The sequence below is a fragment of the Drosophila guanche genome, unplaced genomic scaffold (assembly GCF_900245975.1).
Source record: "Drosophila guanche unplaced genomic scaffold, DGUA_6, whole genome shotgun sequence".
Classification (NCBI taxonomy): domain Eukaryota; kingdom Metazoa; phylum Arthropoda; class Insecta; order Diptera; family Drosophilidae; genus Drosophila; species Drosophila guanche.
In genome coordinates this window covers 1,692,358-1,714,930 of record NW_022995745.1, presented here as the reverse complement: position 1 = coordinate 1,714,930, position 22,573 = coordinate 1,692,358, and the positions used below count along the sequence as shown (strand labels likewise).

At 49.5% G+C, this 22,573-nt stretch overlaps 10 protein-coding genes across 18 annotated transcripts; 3 read left to right on the top strand and 7 right to left on the bottom strand.

The window, feature by feature from the left end:
- Positions 1 to 761: 761 nt before the first annotated feature.
- On the top strand, positions 762 to 1,567 carry LOC117580934 (ctenidin-1). The gene has a single exon (XM_034267715.1). The coding sequence runs from the start codon at positions 815 to 817 to the stop codon at positions 1,340 to 1,342; it is 528 nt and encodes a 175-aa protein (XP_034123606.1). The 5' UTR covers positions 762 to 814; the 3' UTR covers positions 1,343 to 1,567.
- Positions 1,568 to 3,216: 1,649 nt separating this feature from the next.
- LOC117580736 (uncharacterized transmembrane protein DDB_G0289901) lies at positions 3,217 to 4,097 on the top strand. 5 transcript variants are annotated; one of them, XM_034267412.1, is made up of 3 exons: positions 3,217 to 3,447; positions 3,544 to 3,576; positions 3,742 to 4,097. In XM_034267412.1, exons 1-3 carry the CDS (start codon positions 3,252 to 3,254, stop codon positions 3,939 to 3,941), a joined length of 429 nt encoding a protein of 142 aa, XP_034123303.1. In that variant the 5' UTR covers positions 3,217 to 3,251; the 3' UTR covers positions 3,942 to 4,097. The 5 variants fall into 5 exon arrangements, with proteins under 5 accessions (XP_034123303.1, XP_034123301.1, XP_034123300.1 ...); XM_034267410.1 differs by having other exon boundaries at positions 3,544 to 4,097; XM_034267409.1 differs by having other exon boundaries at positions 3,514 to 4,097.
- A 1,098-nt stretch (positions 4,098 to 5,195) lies between these two features.
- On the bottom strand, positions 5,196 to 5,976 carry LOC117580813 (ctenidin-3-like). Of its 2 annotated transcripts, XM_034267530.1 has the most exons (2): positions 5,782 to 5,976; positions 5,196 to 5,718 (listed from the first exon to the last, which is right to left on the bottom strand). In XM_034267530.1, exons 1-2 carry the CDS (start codon positions 5,856 to 5,858, stop codon positions 5,394 to 5,396), a joined length of 402 nt encoding a protein of 133 aa, XP_034123421.1. In that variant the 5' UTR covers positions 5,859 to 5,976; the 3' UTR covers positions 5,196 to 5,393. The 2 variants fall into 2 exon arrangements, with proteins under 2 accessions (XP_034123421.1, XP_034123419.1); XM_034267528.1 differs by having other exon boundaries at positions 5,196 to 5,971.
- Positions 5,977 to 7,718: 1,742 nt separating this feature from the next.
- Positions 7,719 to 8,269, bottom strand: LOC117581362 (heterogeneous nuclear ribonucleoprotein 87F). 3 transcript variants are annotated; one of them, XM_034268495.1, is made up of 2 exons: positions 8,041 to 8,269; positions 7,719 to 7,890 (listed from the first exon to the last, which is right to left on the bottom strand). In XM_034268495.1, exons 1-2 carry the CDS (start codon positions 8,162 to 8,164, stop codon positions 7,799 to 7,801), a joined length of 216 nt encoding a protein of 71 aa, XP_034124386.1. In that variant the 5' UTR covers positions 8,165 to 8,269; the 3' UTR covers positions 7,719 to 7,798. The 3 variants fall into 3 exon arrangements, with proteins under 3 accessions (XP_034124386.1, XP_034124387.1, XP_034124385.1); XM_034268496.1 differs by having other exon boundaries at positions 7,720 to 7,866; positions 8,041 to 8,267; XM_034268494.1 differs by having other exon boundaries at positions 7,720 to 8,267.
- Positions 8,270 to 9,662: 1,393 nt separating this feature from the next.
- LOC117581354 (vitellogenin-3) lies at positions 9,663 to 11,933 on the bottom strand. The gene is made up of 3 exons (XM_034268486.1): positions 11,629 to 11,933; positions 11,302 to 11,561; positions 9,663 to 10,434 (listed from the first exon to the last, which is right to left on the bottom strand). The coding sequence occupies exons 1-3, from the start codon at positions 11,888 to 11,890 to the stop codon at positions 9,712 to 9,714; spliced, it is 1,245 nt and encodes a 414-aa protein (XP_034124377.1). The 5' UTR covers positions 11,891 to 11,933; the 3' UTR covers positions 9,663 to 9,711.
- Positions 11,934 to 12,853: 920 nt separating this feature from the next.
- Positions 12,854 to 14,200, bottom strand: LOC117581355 (phospholipase A1-like). The gene is made up of 2 exons (XM_034268487.1): positions 13,710 to 14,200; positions 12,854 to 13,650 (listed from the first exon to the last, which is right to left on the bottom strand). The coding sequence occupies exons 1-2, from the start codon at positions 14,175 to 14,177 to the stop codon at positions 12,967 to 12,969; spliced, it is 1,152 nt and encodes a 383-aa protein (XP_034124378.1). The 5' UTR covers positions 14,178 to 14,200; the 3' UTR covers positions 12,854 to 12,966.
- A 254-nt stretch (positions 14,201 to 14,454) lies between these two features.
- Positions 14,455 to 15,702, bottom strand: LOC117580859 (phospholipase A1-like). The gene is made up of 2 exons (XM_034267607.1): positions 15,253 to 15,702; positions 14,455 to 15,202 (listed from the first exon to the last, which is right to left on the bottom strand). The coding sequence occupies exons 1-2, from the start codon at positions 15,700 to 15,702 to the stop codon at positions 14,516 to 14,518; spliced, it is 1,137 nt and encodes a 378-aa protein (XP_034123498.1). The 3' UTR covers positions 14,455 to 14,515.
- Positions 15,703 to 18,036: 2,334 nt separating this feature from the next.
- On the top strand, positions 18,037 to 18,748 carry LOC117581359. The gene has a single exon (XM_034268491.1). The coding sequence runs from the start codon at positions 18,131 to 18,133 to the stop codon at positions 18,671 to 18,673; it is 543 nt and encodes a 180-aa protein (XP_034124382.1). The 5' UTR covers positions 18,037 to 18,130; the 3' UTR covers positions 18,674 to 18,748.
- Positions 18,749 to 18,856: 108 nt separating this feature from the next.
- LOC117580858 lies at positions 18,857 to 19,310 on the bottom strand. Its single transcript, XM_034267606.1, has 3 exons — positions 19,304 to 19,310; positions 19,173 to 19,238; positions 18,857 to 19,107 (listed from the first exon to the last, which is right to left on the bottom strand). The coding sequence occupies exons 1-3, from the start codon at positions 19,308 to 19,310 to the stop codon at positions 18,857 to 18,859; spliced, it is 324 nt and encodes a 107-aa protein (XP_034123497.1).
- Positions 19,311 to 20,251: 941 nt separating this feature from the next.
- LOC117581352 (glycine, alanine and asparagine-rich protein) lies at positions 20,252 to 21,841 on the bottom strand. Of its 2 annotated transcripts, XM_034268485.1 has the most exons (3): positions 21,779 to 21,841; positions 21,124 to 21,738; positions 20,252 to 21,015 (listed from the first exon to the last, which is right to left on the bottom strand). In XM_034268485.1, exons 2-3 carry the CDS (start codon positions 21,710 to 21,712, stop codon positions 20,435 to 20,437), a joined length of 1,170 nt encoding a protein of 389 aa, XP_034124376.1. In that variant the 5' UTR covers positions 21,713 to 21,738; positions 21,779 to 21,841; the 3' UTR covers positions 20,252 to 20,434. The 2 variants fall into 2 exon arrangements, with proteins under 2 accessions (XP_034124376.1, XP_034124375.1); XM_034268484.1 differs by having other exon boundaries at positions 20,252 to 21,738.
- Positions 21,842 to 22,573: the final 732 nt, after the last annotated feature.

The window sequence follows — 22,573 nt, the reverse complement described above, 5'->3', positions numbered from 1 at the left end:
GTGTAGGGAATAGATGAACAGCATTAAAGAAGTGCTCTACAGCCTTAAAGGTGTGTGTTTTCGAGTCTCTAACTGCGTTCAATGTGTATCATTGACTTGCTCGAGCAATGCCCGTCTGTTTCCAGGTGTTTTGCAGATCCGATCACTGATAAACAAGAGGCTGTAAGCCATTTCTCGACTCATTACTTCGATTTGCTGCTTATATGATTACTTTATTTCAATATAAATTCTGAGAGCGTAAGCTCAATTCTAAGCATGATGCTTATTGTCTTTGAAATTCATTCATTAAAATTCTTAACCACTGTGCAGTCTTGAGACACATCAAAAGATGAAGATCTTAAGTCGTAGACCAAGTCGCGCATGCGCAGAGATTAGCATAAGCAAACAAAAGAACTGCCGGCAACCAAGCATCAAGAAAGCATCAAAGCATCCGAGCAGCCGAGCAGCCGAGCATCCGTAGCCAGCACCAAACATGGCCACACGGACATAAGCACCTTCGGCAGCTGCTCGGCTTCGGTTCGGTTCGGTTCGGTTTCGGAATGGAAATGTGGGTTATTATGAAATCGTTAGCGTGCTGCTGCTGCTGCTGCTGTGCGGCCGGCGTCCATCAATGGCTTCTAATTGGGCAGGGTAAGGTGAGGCGCTCTCTCTCCGTCTCTTTCTGTTCAGCAGCATCTTCAATTCCGATTCCGATTGCGATTGCTTCGATTTTGGGGTATAAATGTGCGTGAGTCTGCCGATTTTGGAATTAGTCAACGCTTCCGCTTCTCTTCGTCAGCAGTCAGCAGTCAACAGTCAACACTACAGCTTCGAGATGAAACCCTTTGCCTGCATTCTTGTGATCCTCGCCAGCATCCTGGCCATCGGCCAGGCCACGATCGGCGGTCTACTCGGCGGTGGCGGCGGCGGTGGCGGCGGCGGCGCTGGCGGCGCTGGCGGCATTGCACAGCTCCTGCAGAGCAAACTGGGCGGTCTTGGCGGTGGACTTGGAGGAGGACAAGGCGGTGGATACTCTGGCGGCGGCGGTGGATACTCCGGCGGTGGTGGATACTCTGGTGGCGGTGGATACTCTGGCGGCGGTGGCTACTCCGGCGGCGGTGGCTACTCCGGCGGCGGTGGATACTCTGCCCCAGCTCCCAGGCCCGTGGAGAAGGTCATCATTGTCAAGGTCATCAACGAGGGACACTCCGGTGGCTACTCTGGCGCCCAGTCCGGTGGCTACTCTGGTGCCCAGTCTGGTGGCTACTCCGGCGGCCATGGTGGCTACTCCGGTGGCTACTCTGGAGCTCAGTCTGGTGGCTACTCCGGCGGCCGGTCTGGTGGCTGGAACAAGGGCTGGTAAACAATCCACCCTAGTCCTGAAACCCCTCCTCCCTGGCCCCACCCCACCCAACCATCCAAACTAAGTTCAAACTGACAACCAAAAAGCCATCTGAAGAAGGAGCAAAGGAAACACGTTCCAAAATGGCTTAAGATTAATTTTTTTTTTATTTTTTAGTACACATGTTTTTTTTACATATAAAATAGATACTCTTTGGTAGAATTGATCAAATCTACAAGAAATCAATTTCCATTTTTAATTGTTTCTATTTATACTCTGCGAACCGGTTGAGGTTCTGTGGTTCTGCCGCTCTGCGGCTTCCTGCTTTGACCCAATGCCTGAGGTCATCAGTGGAGGGAAATCAGTCAGCCAAAGTCAGCCTGTCTGTCAGTCGATTTGGTCGGTAATGGGACAGCAGGCGGCTGTGAGGTTAGCTCTCAATTGAAGACCAAACACAAAGGCAAATCAATTTGGGCCGTCTAGCACTTGGCCTGGTGCACAAAATTGCGCAACCAAAGTGCACTGCCATTGTGATCTGTGCTGATCTGTGTCTGTGGCAATTGATTGATCACCAATCTCAGTCTGACAGTCAGCCATAGCTGCAGTTGTTCGCACAAAAGACCCAAATTTGATTTTTATGCCGCCCATGAAAATGAAACCAACGTGAAAAAGTCAAAAGGTTTAAATGGTTTTCCAAAGCGGCCAAACCATTATGTCAGCGCCGTGAATGGCAGAATAAACAGAAGCGTTCTCTTTTTTGGTAGCTAAACTGAATATAGAGCGCAGATCAGTTTCAAAATAATTTAAATCATAATTGAACTTCTAGCTTCTAAAATCTTTTAGCTGTATCCAACATTGTGTACCTTTCGGCTGACCCTGACATTTGGTTAGACAAAGAGACAGAAGTACGCACTGCACTGCACAGCCACATTGTGAAAGAAAAATGCATGGAAGCTGCTCGTAACTTTTGCCACACCGCAGATAAATTACCGATGCTTGAGTTTATTTAAGCCAACAAGTGTTACGTAAGCGTTGATGCACTCTTAGAAGACCACAGATTTGTGGGGAGTGTCCATCGAGCCAAAACATATTCTCCACTCTCTGCGTGTTCATGGTCTATTTTCCTTGGGATCTGTGTGGGAATTCCTTAGTTATGTGTCAACTCATAGAGAACATAAAGTTGCACCAGAAAAATTAACCCAAAACTGATACTGATTGATTGATCGATTGTTTTGCAAACCTATTTGTCAGACAGCACGAATTGTGTGCAATCATTGCAAACGGTAGCCAAAAGACAAACACGCAGCTGGTGGCACCAGCACCTTCGACAAACCAGAAATCGTTCTGAGTAATGGGCAGACCATCAAGAATCGATTGAAGGCTCCTCGGGGCACTGCCAAACTCAATTAAGTAGACTAAGGCTGGCTGTTACACAAAAATGGCGAGCCAATAGATCGATGTTCGGTGTTCGGTGATCATGATGCGGGCTTGCCATGGATCGATATCGGTGCAGTCAGGTGCCCATTCGCAACTGAACCTGGAGGCGTTGCCGGGCAGACTGCTGCTGTTTGGGACCTACGGCTTGCTGGTCGCTAACAAAGCGTACGAAATTGAAAGTCGATGTTGGCATAATGAGGCCCAAGCCAAGACGAGCGGCAGCCAGTGCAGGCGGCTTTGGCTTTGGCTTTGGCTTTGGCAGTTTTGGCAATTACATCTGATTATACGACTCAGCCGACGACGACAACGAAGCTGCTGCCGATGCTGGAAGCCGCTGCTGGTGCTGGTGCTGGTGCTGCTGCAGCTGCTGCTGCTGCTGAGGCTGATGCTGAGTCTGATGAGGCCGGCTAGAATTTTAGATGAGCTTAGCTCTGGTATAAATAGCCGAGAGTGGGCCCAGTCGGAAATTAGTTAGTTCACGGCAGCTGCAAAGATGCATTCGACTACGAGACGTTTGGCCCTAGTCGGTATCCTGGTGGCTCTGGGTGTCACCGCCTTTGCCAAGCCACATGGCAGTTGGAGCAGCGGTGGTGGCGGCGGCAGCGGCGGTGGAGGCTGGTCCTCGGGCGGCAACAAGATCAGCATCAGTGCCTGGCCCTCCAGCGGTGGTTGGTCCTCCGGCGGAGGAGGTGGCAGCAGCAGCGGTGGATGGAAAAGCGGCGGAGGCAGTGGCTGGCAGAGTGGCGGTGGAGGAGGAGGCAGTGGCTGGAAAAGCGGCGGAGGAGGCGGCAGTGGCTGGCCGAGTAGCGGAGGAAGCGGCGGTTGGTCCTCCGGTGGATCCTCGGGCTGGCCCAGCGGCGGAGGCGGCGGTAGCTCTGCTTGGAAACTGAGCTCGATTGGTGGAGGTGGCGGTGGATCCGGCTGGTCGAGTGCCTTGTCCGGCCTGTCCGGATGGAAGTCCCAGGCCTTGTCAGGCCTAAGCAGCGGCTGGAAGAGCGGCGGAGGCGGAGGATGGTCAAGTGGTGGAGGCGGCGGCGGCTCTGGCTGGAAGAGCGGCGGAGGCAGTGGAGGCAGCGGCTGGTCCTTGGGCGGCGGCAGCTCCTCAGCCTGGCCCAGCAAGAGCAGCAGTGGCTGGTCATCCGGCGGCAGTGGCGGCGGCGGCGGCGGCGGCTGGAGCTGGTAATGCACAGATGCGTGATCCACATGGCAACAGGCAACGAGGCGACAATAGACACTGCTCCACTTGTACATAAATAACATTTCTCTTCTTAAATTTAACCGAATTAATTTTTTTTTTTTGCATTTCTTAATATGCCAATAAATGTTACAACACTTGTAATTCTGTGAGAGTGAGAGAGGAATATGGAGAAGAGAGCAAAGAAGCAGTGACCAAAGAGCTTGAACGAATTCTCGTCAAGCTTCAGCTGAAAGAGAAGCGCTGTGGGGAAGAGTCTACATACTATGTATGTATGTACGTATGTATGTATGTATGTATTGGGCACTCTTGCAAACAGGCGAAATCTATTTAATTACGAGTATTATCTGGCGATAGTGGCAGTTATCCGATTACAACGAATTATTAATGCTACTCGCATTTTGATGGCGTAATAATTTGACACAATGTGGAAGTACGCGATAATACATCTCTAATACATAAATACATATATATACATACTTACATACATATATGTAAATCTATGGCACCCATAGCATTAACTATTATTGCCAAAGATGACAATAATGTTCCAGTAAGCTGCAAGCACAGGCATGAGAATACCTTTTCAACTTCCCTTTTATTTCGTTTCGTTCTTGCAAAACTAACTGTACATCTGGCAGGTAGCGGGACCCTCAGCGACGCTGAGAGAGCGTCAAGCGGGAGAGCGAAGTATGCCTTAAGCTAGAGATGGCACTTTTGGCTCATTTCTGCTGTCAGTTAACAGCATATTTATTTACTGCATATTGGCATTAGCGCCGTGGGTTTTTCACTAAAAGGGTTTTTTGTTGTTACAAAAAAAACTGTTTATTCTTGACACACATTTTTTTTAAAGATATTTTTACGGCACTTGCTCAACCTTGACATGCCCAGAGAGTGGCACTTCTTCTGTAAGCGCCTCGGCCGGGAATGCTGTCTCGATGTGCGAAAATTTGGCTACTCCTACTCCTACTACAGCAATAGTCTGGCTCTTATTTTGGATTATGAGCTCCAGGCAGTGTTACTTCAATTCTTTATGTTCTGCAACATTTAGTTCATTAAAAAGAACTGAAGTACAAAGTGGTCAAAAGAAGCAGAGGAGAGGCGACAGCTCTTGGACATTTGATTCATTTATGCTGAAGTGCTATCTATGGCTCGTGTCATGAAATGGAATGTGCACTTATGAACAAATATAAGAAGAGAAATTGTCTTCCCTTCGGATTTGGGGGAAAAAAAAGTGTCGTATAAAATGCATTAAATTTCTTTATTAGTAAAAAAAAACATAGAAATAATAGTAGAAACAGTTGGGGCAGAAGCTTTGGATCAAAAAAAAATTATTATGGTGTCTCTATCTCTATGCCATGGAACACATATCAGCGTCAGCTGCTGGAGTAGTTTGGTGTTGGTGTTGTTGTTGGTGTTGGTGTTGGGGTTTGGAGTGGCTTACCAGCCTCCTCCGCCGTGCTTGCCACCGCCGCCGCCGCCACCTCCATTGCCTCCCTGCCAGGAGACTGAACTTCCACGATTGCCAGCCAAAGACCTGCTACCGCCGCCATATCCACCTCTACCGCCGCTGCCGCCGCCGCCATTTTGCCAGCCTCCTTGGCCGCCACTTCCATGGCCTCCTCCTCCACCGCCGCCGCCGCTTTGCCAGCCTCCTTGTCCACCGCCGCCGCCATTTTGCCAGCCTCCTTGGCCGCCACTTCCATGGCCTCCTCCTCCACCGCCGCCGCCGCCGCTTTGCCAGCCTCCTTGGCCACCGCCGCCATGGCCTCCCTGTCCTCCACCATTATTTTGCCAACCTCCTTGGCCACCGCCGCCATGGCCACCTCCGCCACCCAGCAATCCAGCCGAGGCAAATGCAAAGAGCAGGCCGCAAAGGAAGACAACGAGTAGAGCGTGACGCATCTTGATGAGCTTTGTGAGTCCTTGGATTTGGCTTGGAATGCGAATTGGATTCGGATGGGGGTTGATTAACTGCCGCTGACTGACTGCTGTTGGAACCTTAGCTCCACTGATGATCCAACTGGGCCCAGAGCTGCGTTTTTATAGCTCTTGCCACGGAACTAAATGGGCAAAAACACACACACACACACACACATCAGCTGAGTCATCCAGCGCCCGATTTGGTGGCCCATTCCTTTGCTAACGCTCCCAAAGGAAGGTTGAGAACTGCACTCGAAGTCGAGCGAACAATTCTACACAATGCACAATGTTCTGTGTGTTCAAGTACGGCCCACAACGCGCATACGCAATGTTCGAGACATCAGAACATCGCGTATACGCCACCGCTACAGCCGCAACAACCACAACAACCACAACAACCACCGACGCAATGTCGTTGTCGAACCACTTGTAAATCGCTGAGCCATAGCTGCATCATTAATTGCAAACAGTTTACACATTTAGCCACCAGAGCCAGAGCAATTTGTCTTGAAAGTTTACAATATTTATTCTATGCTCCGAACATCTTCTGAGTGTACCCTGGATATGGGAGGGTATAATGATTGTATGCTGCAGACGGTACCCAAGAATATTTGCAGAAATTAAAGCAATTTGCAGATCAAAGAACAGTCTCATAATACTTAGAATATAAATAAAAATCAGAGCCTTGGCCCTGGACGAATCTTAGTTTCAATTTGCAAATGAAGCTGAGCGACAATCACCCCGGACTCACGTTACTCAACTTGGTACCAGCTTCATTCTAGGTAACATAAATGGCATCCACAGAGCATTCATGTTACGTGCATCATCAGACGTTGCAAATTCATTTTTATGTTCATATTTGTTGTTGTTGTTTCGTTTCGTTTTTGGTGTTCCCAGGCAATATTTGCGGCAATTAATCTCAATTTTCACTGCTGCCCCAACCGCAACAGCAGCAGCAGCAGCAGCAGCAGCAGTGGTAGTGGCAGTGTCAGTAGTTAAATGTGTTTAACACGACTACCATACACCCAGCAGACGTACAGCCAGGCAGACAGACAGTAGTTCAATGTCAATTTGCATGCAAACACAGCAAGATGATTGCTCAAGTGCATTACTTACCATAAATTTCATCGCCAGAGCGTCAGTCTCCACCACCAGCACCACCAGTTGGCTGGTAACGCATGCTGCACACATGACCCAGAGCCAAGTCCATGCGGCGACCTCTAACACACGACATAGCGCTGCGCACCATGGGGCAAACTTCAACATAGAGATGGAACCAAACTTCTTGCAAAGTTTATAAGAAAACATAGACCTGCAGCATAGTTAGCCATAAAATAATTACTACAATAAAAAACTATTTTTTGTAGCTATTTAAAGTATCTCAAATAAGTAGATAGTGCCCCACTGTACCGCCTGCTGCTGCTGCTTGCTTCTTTGGACTATTGATGATCACCACTGAACTACACTCGCATCTGCACCTTGGAAACAACCAACGATAACAACAACAACAACAACAACAACCATGTTCCACAATCATTTAAAAAATGCATAAAATAATAATTATTGCCCCAAACAGAATCGAAGATTCTCAAGTTTAGAATGTTAATTGCTAACGATCAAAGATTCAAAGTTCTTCTGAATATGCGATGATGATCGAGCAGCTGAGGTCGAGTCTGGGTCTGTGCATTCAATATTTATCCCATAATTGAACAACTTTCGGGTCTTAAAAGTGGAGGGGAAACCAGCGAGCATCAATTTACAATGCAATTTTTGTATTTGTTTAAAAAAAAAATATGTCATAAGAATACAAACAAAAAATATACGAATTTTACAATAAAATATTATGATACAAATTCAGAGAGAGAGAGGGAGGGGAGGGAGTTGGCAGGATGCTGGCAGGGATGGATTTTCGAGGGAGCTGTTCACCACCAACCGCTGTTGGAGCCGGAGCTGGAGCCGGACCAGCCATTGCCCCAGCCGCTGTTGCCGCCCCAGGCGTTGTTGCTGCTGCCGCCCCAGCCTCCAGTGTTGCCCCAGCCTCCGCTGCTTCCACCCCAGCCTCCAGTGTTGCCCCAGCCTCCGCCGCTGTTGCCCCAGCTGCCACCGCCTCCGCCACCGCCGATCTTGATTACTTTAATGATCTGCGGCTGGGAGGACCAGCCGTTGTTCCAGCCACTGCTGCTGCTGCTGCCGCCCCAAGGATTGGAGCCCCAGCCAGCGGATGAGGTACGGATGAGGCCGGCGGTGGCGCCAGCAACCAGAGCGCAGAGCACAATGAACAGCTTCATGTTACTTGGGAGTTGTGTGTTGTCTTGTTGGGGGATCCTGATCCTGGTTGGTTGCTTGTGCGTGTGCGTCTCGAAGTGTGGCACTCGAATGATACGGATGCTTGGACAGCGTTCGGTATTTATCGCAAAACTGAGTGCCCAGAGACAGATCTCGTCTGGGGCGTCAAGTCGAGAATCCACAAAATAAATCGCACTCGACTGGCTGGGTGGGTGGCAGGGGAATGCAATGGGATGAGGATTGGGGATGAGGATGAGGATGAGGGGGCTATTGCGTTGGGTTGGTTGCCCTGGACGGGTGATAAACAACCGAAACCAGCTGCGAAATAGACACCGACGCCGGTCGAGGTAATTGCAGTTTATTAAACCACTTTGAGCGTCCGATTCTTGACCAGGGTCAACTTGTTTACAAGCAGCCACAACACCAGCTGACACCTTCTCCCAAACAGAGGCAGAAGCAGCCAGCCAACTACTCAACCAGCCATGTGGCCAAGTTGCAACATTTTTCGTACATAATTCACACGCTTGATGGATCATTTCCTCGCCTCGATTGTGGCGGAAACTGCCTCCGACTCGGCTCGGCTCGGCTTGGGGCTTAGGCTTAAGCTTAAGCTTAAGCCGCGGACAAGCGGACAGGCGGACTGGCGGACACACAGCGAAGAAGCTGGCGTCGGGTGAGTCATTTGTCATTCTGGACAGAGACAAGCCCAAACAGACTCGCACAGAGACACCAGGTGAAGGGGCCCGCCTGCAGCGGCACAGTGGAAAAATCAACCAAAAAGCAGATCAACCTCGAGCCCTTGTCATTTCCTGCTTGTCAGCTAAACGGGATCAAGTGAGACTTCAAGTAATCGGAGACTTTTGAAACAGGATGGAACCCTTGAAATGTTGAACTTATTTCAGTTATAATTAACAAAAGTTCATGGCAACCCAGTTCATATGTCAATCGAGCACATTGAAAGCCAACATTGTAGTTAATCGATTTCAGCTAACAACTTTCGACACATAAAGATGCCAGCCAGCATGTAGGATATCCAGAACATTAAGAAGGTACTAAAACAAGCGCCAAATGGAACTCATTTCCAGCTGCCACTCGCTCCAGTTGGAGGTTGGAGGAGTCAAGCTCCCTGACAACATTCACCATTGACCTTAGCTGACAATAAAGCATCAGCTGGATGCAAACCAGATGACATCCAATTCCAATTTGCGACACCGCTCGCCGATCCCACTGTACGCCAGAGTCAACAATTATCTCGCAGCTCGTTGCATGCACAGAGATTTGTGGCGACACTGCGGCCTCTTTCTACACACAAGTTGTGCTTTGCATAAGCACAAAAAAATAATAAACACGAGTTTAATTGAATTGTCAACGCTTAGAAGGCAAATTGTAATCGCAATCGGGTCAGACCAGACCAGGCCAGGCCAGGCCAGGCCAAGACGAGCCAGTCCAGACTGAGACCAGGCCAACAATAAACAAAAAAAGCAGAGAAATAACAAAGCCTTACTCTAGCTACTATTATGTATATATGATTATGTGTTAGAGAATAGTTTTAGGACTTCTTGGGCGTTGCCGTGGAAGTTGCAGCTGGCGCGGACGCTGTTGCATTGGGGCAGCTGCCGCAGTGCTCGTGGCTGGCCGCACGCACTGCGCTGGAGTGCTTGCCGTAGGGGGATGTGCCGCTGACCTCCAGGAAGTAGTTGCCACGAATGTTGTGCGGCACGCCGTAGCCCATTGGCTCCTCGTTGCCCGGACAGCGGAGATCTCGCAGCCGCTTCAGTGAGTTGCAGCGCGTGGCCATGAAGTTGTTCTCGTTGCCGGGTAGGATGGACTCTGCGTAGTACTGCCAGGAGCGGCCGTGGGCACACACCACCGAGTAGCAGCCCTCGGGCAGCGGATTTATGCCGCCCGGATAAAAGTCCGCGTCACCCACCGGATCCTTCTTGCCCAGCACGCCCGGATTGCTGTGTATCACATCGATGAAGTCGGCATCGCCGCGCTGCAGACCAGATAGAATTTCGCCCTCGTTGAAGCACGGCTTGGCCGGATCCAGACCGGTGATATGCGGAATCGTTTTTCCCGTCAAACGTTGCAGATGGCGACCCGCCGCGCCGACAATGTGTGCGCCCAGACTGTGGCCAATAAGATGAATATTATCCACTGGCACAATGTCCAGCAAATGCACCAGGCCATGGGCAATGTTCTCGCCAATCTCCTCCGTGTTGAAGGCGGACCATGTGTAAAGGGTGTCCACGAAGCGTGCCGCATCCACAGCCTAAAATAAATCAATAACTGATTAGAGATGATAAATAATGATGTAGCGCATATATCGGCACAGTTTATTACACTGTTACATTACTCTGCTCATGAAGAGTGACTTGCTAAGAGTGGAAACCTAAGCATACACATATGATTACTTGGAACCAGCTAACAATATCATTTCATACTACAGAATCTACTATCCCAAATATTTACTTTCCCCCTTGTGTTAGGCTCACGGCAGCAACTTTACAATAGTTCCATCTCTAGTTCTGACACTCTCTCAGAGAACGCCTAATATACTCTCTCTCAGCTTTGCGAAGGGTCTCCATGCACCGCTACCTGCTAGCGACGAAGCGTCTCCATGCACCGCTACCTGCTAGCGGCGCTGGTAGTTGTAAGCTTGTAACGGGAAAAAACTCTGTCCCTTTTCGCAATGTGTCGCAGACACCCCGAAACTGTTAACAGTTATTTGCGAGCTATGGAACAAAGAGACCGTGAATCTACATTTCTGTGTGAGCAAATATGAATCAAAGCTAGGCTAAATGCTTCTATCACACCCTCGTAATTTTGCATGCAGATCTGTGCATGCGAGTTTCTTACTCGCTTCACTTTACTTTAAATCTCAATGTGCATAGGAAAAGGCTCTGCTGCTGCGCTGCCGCTCACGTACACATGCATTACAGTGGTGTGCACCAATATAGTGCTGCTCCGGCAACTGCTCTAAAAAGCTTCAAGCGAGGTGGTATGTGTGAGTGAATGTTTAAAATAAGCTAAATCTTCTATCTTTGTTGCCCAATTCCTATCCAATCTATTCTATCTGAAAGATTGCTTGATAATTTGCCAACAATAAACCCTCTGCTAAACGTAACCAAAAACTTACCACAAAGTTAACATCACCGCGACAATTATAGGCCTTGGACATGACATCTATGGTGTCGGAGCCATTCACAGTGGTGGTCCAGCCGGTGGCCAATATGACGACCTTCTTCTTTGGATCAAACAGCGGACTCTTCCACATGGTTTGCGCATCGGTCAGATGAAAGTTTGCCTTGGTGCAGGTCGTCTGCAGCTGGAAGTGCATCTTATTGATGTCCGGCGTAAACTTGGACTTGATTTTATGCGACGACAGAGCCTGGGAGCCTGCCAATTTGCAAAAACACGCTTCAGTTAGCACTTGAATATCACTCTGTGGTGGATGTTTACTCACAGATGAAATTGAGTGAGCTGGAGACAAACTCAAAGGGGTAGCCGGCAATCAGCTGTTTGCTGCCATCGAGCAGACCCTGGGGCGTGGGCAGCAGGCTGGGATCAATGATGCTCGTGCCCACGGTGCCAATCGATTCTAGGACATCCGGCACGGTCCACTCAATGGACCGAATGGGAGAGGCCAGCTGCAGCACCAGCAGTCCCATCAACAGCAGTCGTCCCGTAAGCTTGGCCTGGCCATGAATGCGTCTTGAGTTGCCCATCCTGGACGGGAGTTGAGCGCGGACTGAGTGCCGGAAACTGCTCGACAAAAGTATTTATAGCCCGAGGGTGATGCCTAGTGCCTAGCATCTCCTTATATATACACTTATTTACACCACATCACAGCAATCAGATAAGGTGCACTTGTCACTTAATTAGTTTCCATTTCTCGATCACACTCACTCGCTCACTCGATCGTATGCTCGAAAGCCCACAGTGCCGCACAGTCAGAGACGCCCGAGCTCCACCCCATCAGAATCAGATCTGGAGACAGAGATAGAGTGATACGAATGTGTGGAGTGGGGAGGCAGCCTGCAGTCGCATGCCCAATGCCTCATCTGCATAAATTTCAATTCAACACCAACTCAAAATCGACGCAGATAGCAAAACCATAAGGCCCAGACCCACCCGATGCGGTTAACACTCTTTCAAGCAACAATTATTATGATCACCTGCTGATCCCACAGGTCTCTGATCTAACGGCACCGAGGGTCGTCATCGAACTGATTAGCGAGATTAAACCAGATTGTTTTGTAATTTATAAGCTCCATCTACGGCCACAAACTTCCTCATCCAGCTGGCAAGGTCTGCTCTCCCGGGAGTGTATCAAAATACAGGCAAAGTCTCACGTAAAAGTAAAGCAAGTGAGTGCCGCCGCCGCTGCTGCTGCTGCTGCTGCTGCTTCTGCTGCTGATTACGGTTACGACAACACTGCCATATTAATGCGAACCCGTTTCCGAGCCATCGGACTCACAATTCTCAACTCAATATTCCCGATCCCCATGCCCATTGTTATGCTGACGACGTGCATTTGATAATTATTGACGGATGCCCCTTCAAATTATCAAAACCGAAAATACGTCACCCGAAAATTAAGTCTGCCCGCTCAGCGATTCCCAACACGAACCCTGAGGACAGAGGACAGAGGACAGAGGAGCTTCCCCAAATGGGGGACTGGTCGAACATTTGGGGAAATAAACACACATTTATTCACACAGATAGATGCAACATAAACAGAAATCTGTTGAAATCTGTCTGGCCAGTAGGAAATGTTCCATTTGCAACACCTCGGGCAGGCCTAACAGGCGCCGCACTGGCTATTGCTCGAGGTGAAGGAATTCTTGTTTGCATTTTGCCCGAATGGCTCTTCAGCATTGGCATCCACATAGAAGATGCCCAAATCGCTGGCACTGGCATCGTAGCCCATGACTGTTCGGGTGTCAGAGCAACTGCGTCGAAACCAGAGATTCGCATAGCGATCGCATCGCTTGCCCAGGAAGTTGTTTGTGTTCGTGCGGAACACCGTCTCGGCAAAGTATTCGACGGCACGGTTGTGCGAGCAGCTGATGTCATTCAGGCCCTCACAGCCACTCTTGAAGGCAAACAGTCCCTCGACAAAGAAATCGGCATCGCCCACGACTTTCGCTGTGCCCAGGATTCCGGGATTCGAGTGTATAATGTCCACGAACCTGGCATCGCCACTGCGCACGCCCTCCAGATCGTTGCCATCGTAGAAGCAGGGATTTGCCGGATCCAGGCCAGTCACGCGCGCCAAAGTCGCTCCTCCCGACAACTGCCTGAAGTGGCGGCCTGTCGAACCAGCAATCTGTGCACCCAGACTGTGTCCAACCACATACACATTCTCGACGACATAGTTTCGGTTCAGCTTCAGCAAGGCCTTGGCCACATACTCCCCGATGGCGTCCGTGTTCAGCGCCGACCACGAGTACAAAGTGTCAATGAAGTTGGCTGCATCCAGCAACTGTTGGAGCAGAGGAACATCAGATGAAGTTTAGATACATTCGAGTCAAGCTGACTTACCACAAAATTAGTATCATTGCGACAGTTGTAGGCCTTTGCAACTGGAGCACTGTTCGATTCGGAAATGGTTGATCTCCAGCCCGTAATGAAAATGACCGTGGGCCGATCCTGGTAGAAGCCCGGCGCCTCCCACAGCCTCTCGGCCTCAGTGAGCGGAATGCTGACATTGTGGCACTCGTCAGTGCGCAGCAGGAAATTCATACGCGACATGTCCGGTATGGTCTTGGGACGGACAAGGCCCAGGTCAACGATTTTGCTGCATATCTGACTGAGCACTGCGAAGGTGATGCTCAGCGGCTGCCCAATGACTGCTTGCTTCAGCTTATCCTGCAGCTGTTCCAGGCTCTCGCCCAAGCCTAGAATCTTCAGAGTCTCACTCCCACCGAGCTCAGCTCCTTGGTCGCCGCTTGACGGAGCCACGGCCAGGCCGAGAGCCAGCAGAAAGATCAACGGAATGAAAGGTGTCATGGTTGTGTGAGGTGTATATACCATAGCCCACAGGAACCTTTTTATACACCTGTGGACAAGCCAAGCAAATATTTTTCCAATTATATATAATCATAATGGCCCTAAAGATATCCACTATCCGGACTCTTATTAGTTTCGTGTTACAGCCAGCTCCAAATTGCTTGACAGAGGAGCACCAGGCAAGGTCATGGGCAATCTTCGTTGTCAACTGCGACAATAACGAACCATTGACGATCGTTAAAAATATCGCAACTAAAATGAGGAAAGCGCCTAGAAATATTTGAAAATCATTCTGGAAGTTCTCTTTTATTATTTTCTTTCAGTTTGAGAGACTTTGCTTAGGCCCAACAGGCGCCGCACTTGCTATTCCTAGAGGTAAAGAAATTCTCGTTTGCATTGGGTCCGTATGGCTCATGAGCATTAAAATCCACATAGAAGATGCCCAGATCGCGGGAACTGGCATTGTGGCCCATGACTGTGCGGGATTCATGGCAGTTGCGCACTCGCTCGAGATCCTCTTGCCGATCGCATCGCTTGCCAAGGAAGTTGTTTGTGTTCGTAGGGTACACCGTCTCGGCAAAGTAGTCGACGGCGCGGTTGTGCGAGCACGAGTTGATCTTGAAGAGGCCACAGCCCTTCCTGTAGGCCTTCTTCAATCCATTGACAAAGAAATCAGCATCGCCCACGACTTTCTCTGTGCCCAGGACACCAGGATTGGTGTGTATGATGTCCACGAACCGAGCGTTGCCGCTGCGTATGCCCTTGGCATCATCGTAGAAACAAGGCTTCGCCGGATCCAGGCCAGTCACGCGCGCCAAAGTCGCTCCTCCCGACAACTGCCTGAAGTGCCGGCCTGCCGATCCAGCAATATGTGCACCCAGACTGTGTCCAATCAAGTGCACATTATCAATCACATAATTCCGGTTTAGCTTCAGCAAGGCCTTGGCCAAATACTGCCCAATGAGCTCCGTGTTCAGCGCGGACGACGCGTACAGGATTTCAATGAAGTTGGCTGCATCCAGCAACTGTTGAAGCAAAGATGAATATGAGATACATTCGAGTCAAGCTGACTTACCACAAAATTAGTATCATTGCGACAGTTGTAGGCCTTTGCGACTGGACCACTATTCGAATCGGTAATGGATGTTTTCCAGCCCGTAACGAAGATGGCAGTGGGCCGATCCTGGTAGAAGCCCGGCGCCTCCCACAGCCTCTCGGCCTCAGTGAGCGGAATGCTGACATTGTGGCACTCGTCCGTGCGCAGCAGGAAACTCATACGCGACATGTCCGGCCTAATCTTAGGACGGATAAGACCGCGGCGAATGAATGTTGTACAGGCTTTACTTAACTTGGAGAAGGTGTGATCTATGAGGGGCGCAACGAGCTTTCCTATAAACGGGCCACGCGGCTTTCCCACTTCTTCCTGAATCTCATTTTCACTCGAATCAGCTGCAATTTCAGCGATCGAAGAAGCCACGAACAGGCCAGTAGCCAGCAGAAGCAGCAGCGAAATAAATGGTGTCATGGTTGTGTGAGGAGACGACAGCCCTTGGCCACCGTTTTTATAGACATGGCAAATATTTAGGAGACCTACGACATCTACGTTCTGGATTCTTTGGATTCTTCTGCATTCCAATCAGTGGTGCACGTGCCAAAGCTGCCAAATGCGAATTTGCCGCTTGCCCAACCAGGTAGATTTTTCCACTCAAAAGGGGAAGAGTATCAGCGGGTGGAGAGGGGCAAAAGCATTGCCAATCGCATAATTTCCACAAAAACATTTTGCGTTAGGAAATGCTTTGGCTACTGCTGCCCAAAATGCGAATCAACATTAATAACTACTTTGCTACCGCTGGGAATTACAGGCTGCAACTGAGACTATAGTGGGTGTAGATACGTACGAGTTTGTATGGGGCGGCTATTACATTGGTAATTTTGTGTGCTGGAATTGCTGTGCTGTTGCTGTTGCTGTTGCTGTTGCTGTTGCCGCCATGCGCCGTCACGCGAGCCAAGTGAACGAGCAAAGTGTGAAAGTGAGAGAGTGAGAGAGTGCTCGGAGGGGGCTGGCTGATCATTTGATCGAGACCGATTCACGGCTTAATCTTCCCCTAAATGATTGTTCATGTGTGCGCTGTGCTGCCTTTGGTAAGTTATCAATAATTTATCGCAGCTAAAATGTTTCGCAAAGTGTATGCCAAGCTGCAGTTATATCACATGGCAAATGGATGAATGCAACGACTCCTAAAACACACTTCAGGTGATTATCGCTGCATGTTTTGTACTCGTATTTTGAGCATATGTTTATGCTATTCTTATTATATTTCTACTCGGACAGAGCACCCATAGTTCGTGTGCATTTTGTGTATTTGTGTTTTCAGTTTGGCAAAATTATTCGACGGCAGCCACAATCAGCCAGATGTACACATGTAACTCTAGCTATTTTGTTTCGCTTTTTACCTATTGCAAGTCTTCCAGATACTCGTGTCCGTCAGTTATTGTTTGGGTTAGTAGATTGGGTGAGTGTGTCAGCTCTGTTGGTGGCTCTTTGGTGCAGGCTGGCGATCAAGCGAGGAGCACTCGTTCGCTCTGTTGGCTTGCGTCTGAATTGCTTTTAATTGCAGTCAATGGTAGACTCGTAGACTCGTGGAAACGAAATCAATTCCGACTGCCACACATATCTTTTATGGGGTTATCTGTAATTAGACAAAAGACACAAGTTTCCATGGGGAAAGGTTACATTTATTTCCTTGCCTTATTTATTTATTCTATATCCAAAAATACTTCAGTAAATAAAGATACATATTCTAAGATGTCAGTGCAAAAGTAGATTGGAAACAATCAATTCACAAGCTGAAATTCCTGAAGAACTTTAGCTCTGAGTCACAGCAACGAAGTTATGCCACAAGTTCATTATTTAGCTGTAGAACTATTAGTGCGAAAAATAGATGAAAATTCCAAGCACGATACGGATGTTCTCGTACAAAAATTACTTTTCTTTGGGCACGAGCCTAAGAACTGATTGCTGATGGTGTTATATTTGGTTCTATTATTGGTTTTTCCAGCAACTGCAAGTTGGACTTCTGCAGTCAAATTCCATAAATATTATTACTAACTAAAAGCTGTGCCATCTTCCCCATAGATCCATTGTCTCTTGGCTCTTTTGGCTGTTCAAGCTACATACCTGCACCCCCCCCATTTATATTTAAGCTTAATTTGTTTGTTGTTCGTCTGTTTTGTTGTACCAGCAATTGGCAAGTGCAATTTTTGGAATATTATTTTGCACAATGAAAATCTCTTAGTGCATTGTTTGGACTCAGAGGCCGGGGCCCAGTGTGGCTCGCTCTGCCATTCTATTGTTGATAAACTCAATTAGTTGGCCAATTGACGGAGTTGTGCCAAAAAATGCTGGTAGCTTCCGCATTGGCGCCGGAGATCCGCAACTGTGAGAGGCATAGAGGCCATGGCAGTAGGGTTGCTCTCGGATTACGCAACGAGCTTACACCGAGAACAGCCGCCGAAGAGGCCCAAAGGCAAAGCTCGAATATTACGTATACGCACTGGCATTGCAACAGGCCACTCAATGGCTACGTCGATGTCTGCCACTGCGTCCACATACACGTAATGCGGAGTAAGTGCAGCAAATTATCAGCTCCAGCCGAACGGGCCGAGCGGCAGGCAGGCAGGCAGATGTCCGTTGCAACATTGTGGATGGCGATGGCCCAAACGGAGCAAGCCAAGCCAAGCTAAACAAAAGCAGTTTGTGGTTGGAAAATGCAGGAAAATGCAGCACGTACACATGTGCACATCAAGTGTGTTTGTGCTCAGCCCCGGAGCATATAAAATGAAACAGAGTTTGCCAAAAGAAATTAGTTGATTCGAAACATTTCGCCGCGTCGGTTAAGCCTTCACCCCAGACATCATCACAGACTCAGATTCCAAACACAATCCATTACAATATGTTCACGTACCGCTCAAAGCTGATGCTGTTGCTGGGCCATCTGCTGGCTGGCGCTTTGTGCTCCCCCATTGGCGAGGACTACGCCTCGGGCGTCCACTCGGCTGGCCTGCTGGGCAACTATGCTGGCGGCCTCACTGGCGGCGAGGCGCTCTCCAAGCTGGACTTTTCGCACGAGTTCTCCTCGTCGGAGCACGACCAGCTGGGTGCGCTGGGCGATCATCTGAGCGAGGACAGCTTCCCGGCCGACTACGGCAGCAGCAGCGATGCTGGCGAGGAGTATGCCGAGGCCAGTGAGCAGCACTCCCACTACGAGGAGGACCACAAGCCGGTGCCGGGCATCGATCACGGCAAGGGCGCCTTCAGCTACAGCAGCCTGTACGAGTTCAAGGATCGCGACGAGCACGAGCTGCACCAGCTGCAGCATCAGGCACTCGAGCAGCAGGTCGAGCACGAGCAGGAGCATCAGCTGGAGCATCTCGAGCACCAACTGAGTCTGGATCATCAGCTGGATCATCATCTGGATCTGGAGCATCACTACTAAACCCTGTGATAGTCAACCCAAATTATAGCAAAAAGCCTCAACAATTACTTCGATGGGCAAACTTTGACGCAATTCCTTCTGTTTTTTTTTTTTGTTATTTTTTGAAGCGATATTTGAAATAAATCTAAGTTAAAAAAACACACAAAAATATTATCCTGTCGGATCAAAGGATTCAGGGAGCATCTAAGGGCCATGAGCCTTTACCAACGGCTGCTCGGAAAAGTCCAAATTGTCGCTGATCACAATGCGTGGCTCATGCTGGGGCAGCGTGGCCGCGTGTGGCAAGTGTGAGGTCAGGCCCTCAACGTAGAAGTGCGGCCATGGCTGGGCTAGGGGCGAGGGTGCCTGCACGTTGGGCAGCAGCAGCAGCTGTGTGTCCGAATCGGCAGCCAGCTGCAGCACACCCGAGCTGATGTGTATTGCCGGACCATAGGCTAAGAAAATGCATTACAAAAGTGACAAAAAAGTGTCGCAGAACGTGTGTATTACTCATACGCACCGTGAACAGCGTGCGTCGATGGCAGCTCCTGCTCCACCGCATGGCCAGCTGTCAGTGCAACGGCGACTGCCAACAGCAGAATAAACAATTTTACTTTAAACGCTGACATTTTGCTGTGGGACTGCACTTACAGCACATCTTATAGCCACCAAAGAACGGAAGTTCTTGGTCTTGGCTGAAAGACCATCGGGGTACGATCTTTTGACACTTTTTGCAGCCGAACTTGGCACATAAATTATTGCATGACAATATGACGATAAAGATCAAGATCTTGGGTGCAAAAATTGGTAATTAAAAGAATTTATTACGCTGGGTTTTTTGCTTTTAAAAATCAGTTTAAAATCAGTTGAAATTGAATCAACGTTGGCCTTCATACAAGTCCCAGTTTCATGAGCGTAGAAAGCGTAGAAAACCCAGCGATTTTGAATACAATTCAATCGATCTTTGCTGCTGATCGAGTGCTGTCGCTGTGCTGCATAGAAATTACTTTTAATCCAAAGAATGCATGAAAATTTGTCACGAACACTTGTCAAAAATGACATAATCGAAGGGTAGCACACGTAAAAAAAACCCAACTCTTAGATTGAATGCGTGGATATTCCAGTGAGCTAATAAAGCAATGATGAATCACAGCAGTCAGAGGAAAACGAAGGCACTACAAATGCTTTTGATGGAGACTCAACTTAGGAGGGCTTAAGCAGCCCTCGCAAATGCCCATCCAAAGGCCCATCGATCAAGTGTCTGGGAGTCACAGGTGAGCGTTCATTGCCAGCCTCTGAGAGCCGGAATCGAGTCGGAATCATTCGAAGTTAGTTAGCAGCCGCGTGCTAATTTCGGTTAGAATATCAATAACACAATGAACTCTGGAAAAACGAAGAAACGTAGAGAGAACCATGAACGACCAACCGAAAAAAAACCCCAAATAAAAATAGAAGACAAACGAAATCGTTTGATGGACGGACGGCTTATTCTGGCGATTGCATAAGTCCGCAGTGAGTCTGAGGTCGAAGCAATTTGAGAGTGTTATGAGATCCATCAGAGTGTTGTAAATACAATGACTGCGAATAATAAAGTTCGAATTTGGGGTTTGATTTGTTGATTTATTTTATGTACACAGCGATCGGCTCGAAATTATGCACAAAAAGTATACTCGTAATTATTCGATTTAGAACTAGGAAAAAAAAACATAGATACACAGTTGAGTAGGTTTAGGTAGGGTTTAGGTTGAGTGCGGTTGGGATTGGGCTGTGGTTCGCTTTCGCTTAGCAGCCGACAAGCTTCTCAAAGATGCCACCACGCTTCCAGCCACCGTTGAAGCCACCAGCGGAGGAGCCACCGTTGTAGCCACCATTGTATCCACCGTTGTATCCGCCGTTGTAGCCTCCGTTGTAGCCTCCGTTGTAGCCTCCGTTGTAGCCTCCGTTGTAGCCTCCGTTGTAGTCGTTGTAGTCAGCCGCAGAAGCACTGGAGGATGCGCTCGAGTAGCTGCTGGCCACTGGTGCTGGTGCTCCATAGACTGGCGCTGGCACGCGTCCAGACTGATCCTCATCGACAATCACCTTGATGGTCTTCACAATCTGTTGGCTCTGTGGCCGGGCGGGGGCGTAGCTGATGGGAGCTGGAGCATAGCTGACGGGTGCTGGAGCTGGAGCTGGAGCTGGAGCGTAGCTGACGGGGCGGGAGATGGCCACAGGTGCTGGGGCGGAGTACGTGACTTGAGCTGGAGCAGGAGCGGCTTGATAGCGCACCACGGGCTGGGGAGCGGGCACCGAGTAGGTAACTGGAGCGGGAGCAGGCGCGGCATAAGTGACAGCAGGCGCACGAGGAGCCGAATAGGTCACAGAAGGAGCTGGCGCGGAGTAGGTCACAGAGGGAGCTGGCGCGGAGTAGGTCACGGAGGGTGCTGGCGCGGAGTAGGTCACAGCGGGAGCTGGAGCGGAGTAGGTCACAGCGGGAGCTGGAGCGGAGTAGGTCACAGCGGGAGCTGGAGCGGAGTAGGTCACAGCGGGAGCTGGTGCAGAGTAGCTGACAGCAGGCAGTGCCTGAGCCGAGCTGGAGGCACTGGCACTTGAGCTGGCGCTGGAGTAGCCCTGGCTGTAGCCACCATAGTTGCCGCCATAGCCCGAGTTACGTCCGTAGGAGGAGTACGATGGCTGCTCCACCACCTTGATGATCTTCACCACCTGCTCGCCGCCATAGCCGCCTCCGTAGCCGCCTCCATAGCCACCTCCGTAGCCACCTCCATAGCCACCTCCATAGCTGCTGGATGAAGCGCTGCTGGAAGCGCCGCTGGAGCCGTATCCAGAATTGTAAACGGGACGACTGGGCTGGCTGTAGTAGCCTTGATTGTATCCGCCGGAATATCCACCGCTGCCATAGCCACCGCCGCCGTAGCCACCGCCGCCAGAGCTGCCGCCACCGATGCCGCCACCGAGGCCGCCTCCAATGGCCTTGAGAAGCGCCAACTTGGCGCCCAGCAGCGCCTGGGCGGGTGCGGCAATGGCCAGCAGGGCAACTGCTATGCAAACGAACAGCTTCATGATGTGGATTATGGATTGGGTTTGGGCTTAGGACTGGACTGGACTGGATTGGGTTTGGTTTTGGGTTTGGGTTGGTGGTGCGGCGGTGCGGTGCTACTGGCTCCTTAAGCAAAACTCAACTGATGTCCCAATTCGTGGAGACGCACTAATTTATAGGCAGCGCCAACATTCGATCTTTCATCTCGTTCCCCAAACACTTCCCTCGCCCATCAATGGCTTAGCTGTATCCATAGCTGTAGCTGAGTCTCTGTATCTGTATCTCTAGCTGTATCTGTAGCTGTAGCTGTATCTGTGCGTGTGTTTGTCCAGTTCTAATCTATGCCACAAGCAGGGCTCAGAGCTGCGCTGAGCTTGATCCAACGAGCGACAGTTTGGAGCTTCACCAAGCTGTTTGCTTAATTCATAAATAGTTACTTATAAGCCCAGCCAAGCAGAGACCAACAAAAAACATGGGCGGGGCAGCACAGCACACATATCCGCCACCACCACCACTGGCCACTGGCACCATCCATCCATCCATCCATCCATCCATCCATCCATCCATTGGGCTGTGCCTGCCTGTCCCACAGTTCATCTGTCCGACTGTCTGTCACCTCAACTACTTAACCATCAAGTGAGATATTTTGCTCGCATCTCAGCGTAGAAACACAACAGCAACAAAAATAAAACTGCCAGCCAACTCTTGGCGCTTGGTTGCCGGCACGGATTCGCAAGAAGCGCAGGTAATTCCCCAAACAAAATAATACACTGAGAGAAGGGGTTGTGTGTTGTTTATCAATAGAATGGATCACAAAGAGCATGACTATATTTTAAAGAACATGCAAAAAACCAAGAAAATATTTTGTACATTTCTAACATATA

Coding starts and splice junctions, on each gene's coding strand:
- LOC117580934 (XM_034267715.1), top strand. CDS start 815: ATGAAACCCTTTGCCTGCATTCTTGTGATCCTCGCCAGCATCCTGGCC.
- LOC117580736 (XM_034267408.1), top strand. CDS start 3,252: ATGCATTCGACTACGAGACGTTTGGCCCTAGTCGGTATCCTGGTGGCT. Junction 3,451..3,483: donor GTCCTCCGGCGGAGGAGGTG/GCAGCAGCAGCG, acceptor AAAGCGGCGGAG/GCAGTGGCTGGCAGAGTGGC.
- LOC117580813 (XM_034267528.1), bottom strand. CDS start 5,858: ATGCGTCACGCTCTACTCGTTGTCTTCCTTTGCGGCCTGCTCTTTGCA.
- LOC117581362 (XM_034268494.1), bottom strand. CDS start 8,164: ATGAAGCTGTTCATTGTGCTCTGCGCTCTGGTTGCTGGCGCCACCGCC.
- LOC117581354 (XM_034268486.1), bottom strand. CDS start 11,890: ATGGGCAACTCAAGACGCATTCATGGCCAGGCCAAGCTTACGGGACGA. Junction 11,562..11,628: donor CAGCTCACTCAATTTCATCT/GTGAGTAAACAT, acceptor GCAAATTGGCAG/GCTCCCAGGCTCTGTCGTCG. Junction 10,435..11,301: donor GCGGTGATGTTAACTTTGTG/GTAAGTTTTTGG, acceptor GATTTATTTTAG/GCTGTGGATGCGGCACGCTT.
- LOC117581355 (XM_034268487.1), bottom strand. CDS start 14,177: ATGACACCTTTCATTCCGTTGATCTTTCTGCTGGCTCTCGGCCTGGCC. Junction 13,651..13,709: donor GCAATGATACTAATTTTGTG/GTAAGTCAGCTT, acceptor CTGCTCCAACAG/TTGCTGGATGCAGCCAACTT.
- LOC117580859 (XM_034267607.1), bottom strand. CDS start 15,702: ATGACACCATTTATTTCGCTGCTGCTTCTGCTGGCTACTGGCCTGTTC. Junction 15,203..15,252: donor GCAATGATACTAATTTTGTG/GTAAGTCAGCTT, acceptor TTGCTTCAACAG/TTGCTGGATGCAGCCAACTT.
- LOC117581359 (XM_034268491.1), top strand. CDS start 18,131: ATGTTCACGTACCGCTCAAAGCTGATGCTGTTGCTGGGCCATCTGCTG.
- LOC117580858 (XM_034267606.1), bottom strand. Junction 19,108..19,172: donor ATCGACGCACGCTGTTCACG/GTGCGTATGAGT, acceptor GCATTTTCTTAG/CCTATGGTCCGGCAATACAC.
- LOC117581352 (XM_034268484.1), bottom strand. CDS start 21,712: ATGAAGCTGTTCGTTTGCATAGCAGTTGCCCTGCTGGCCATTGCCGCA.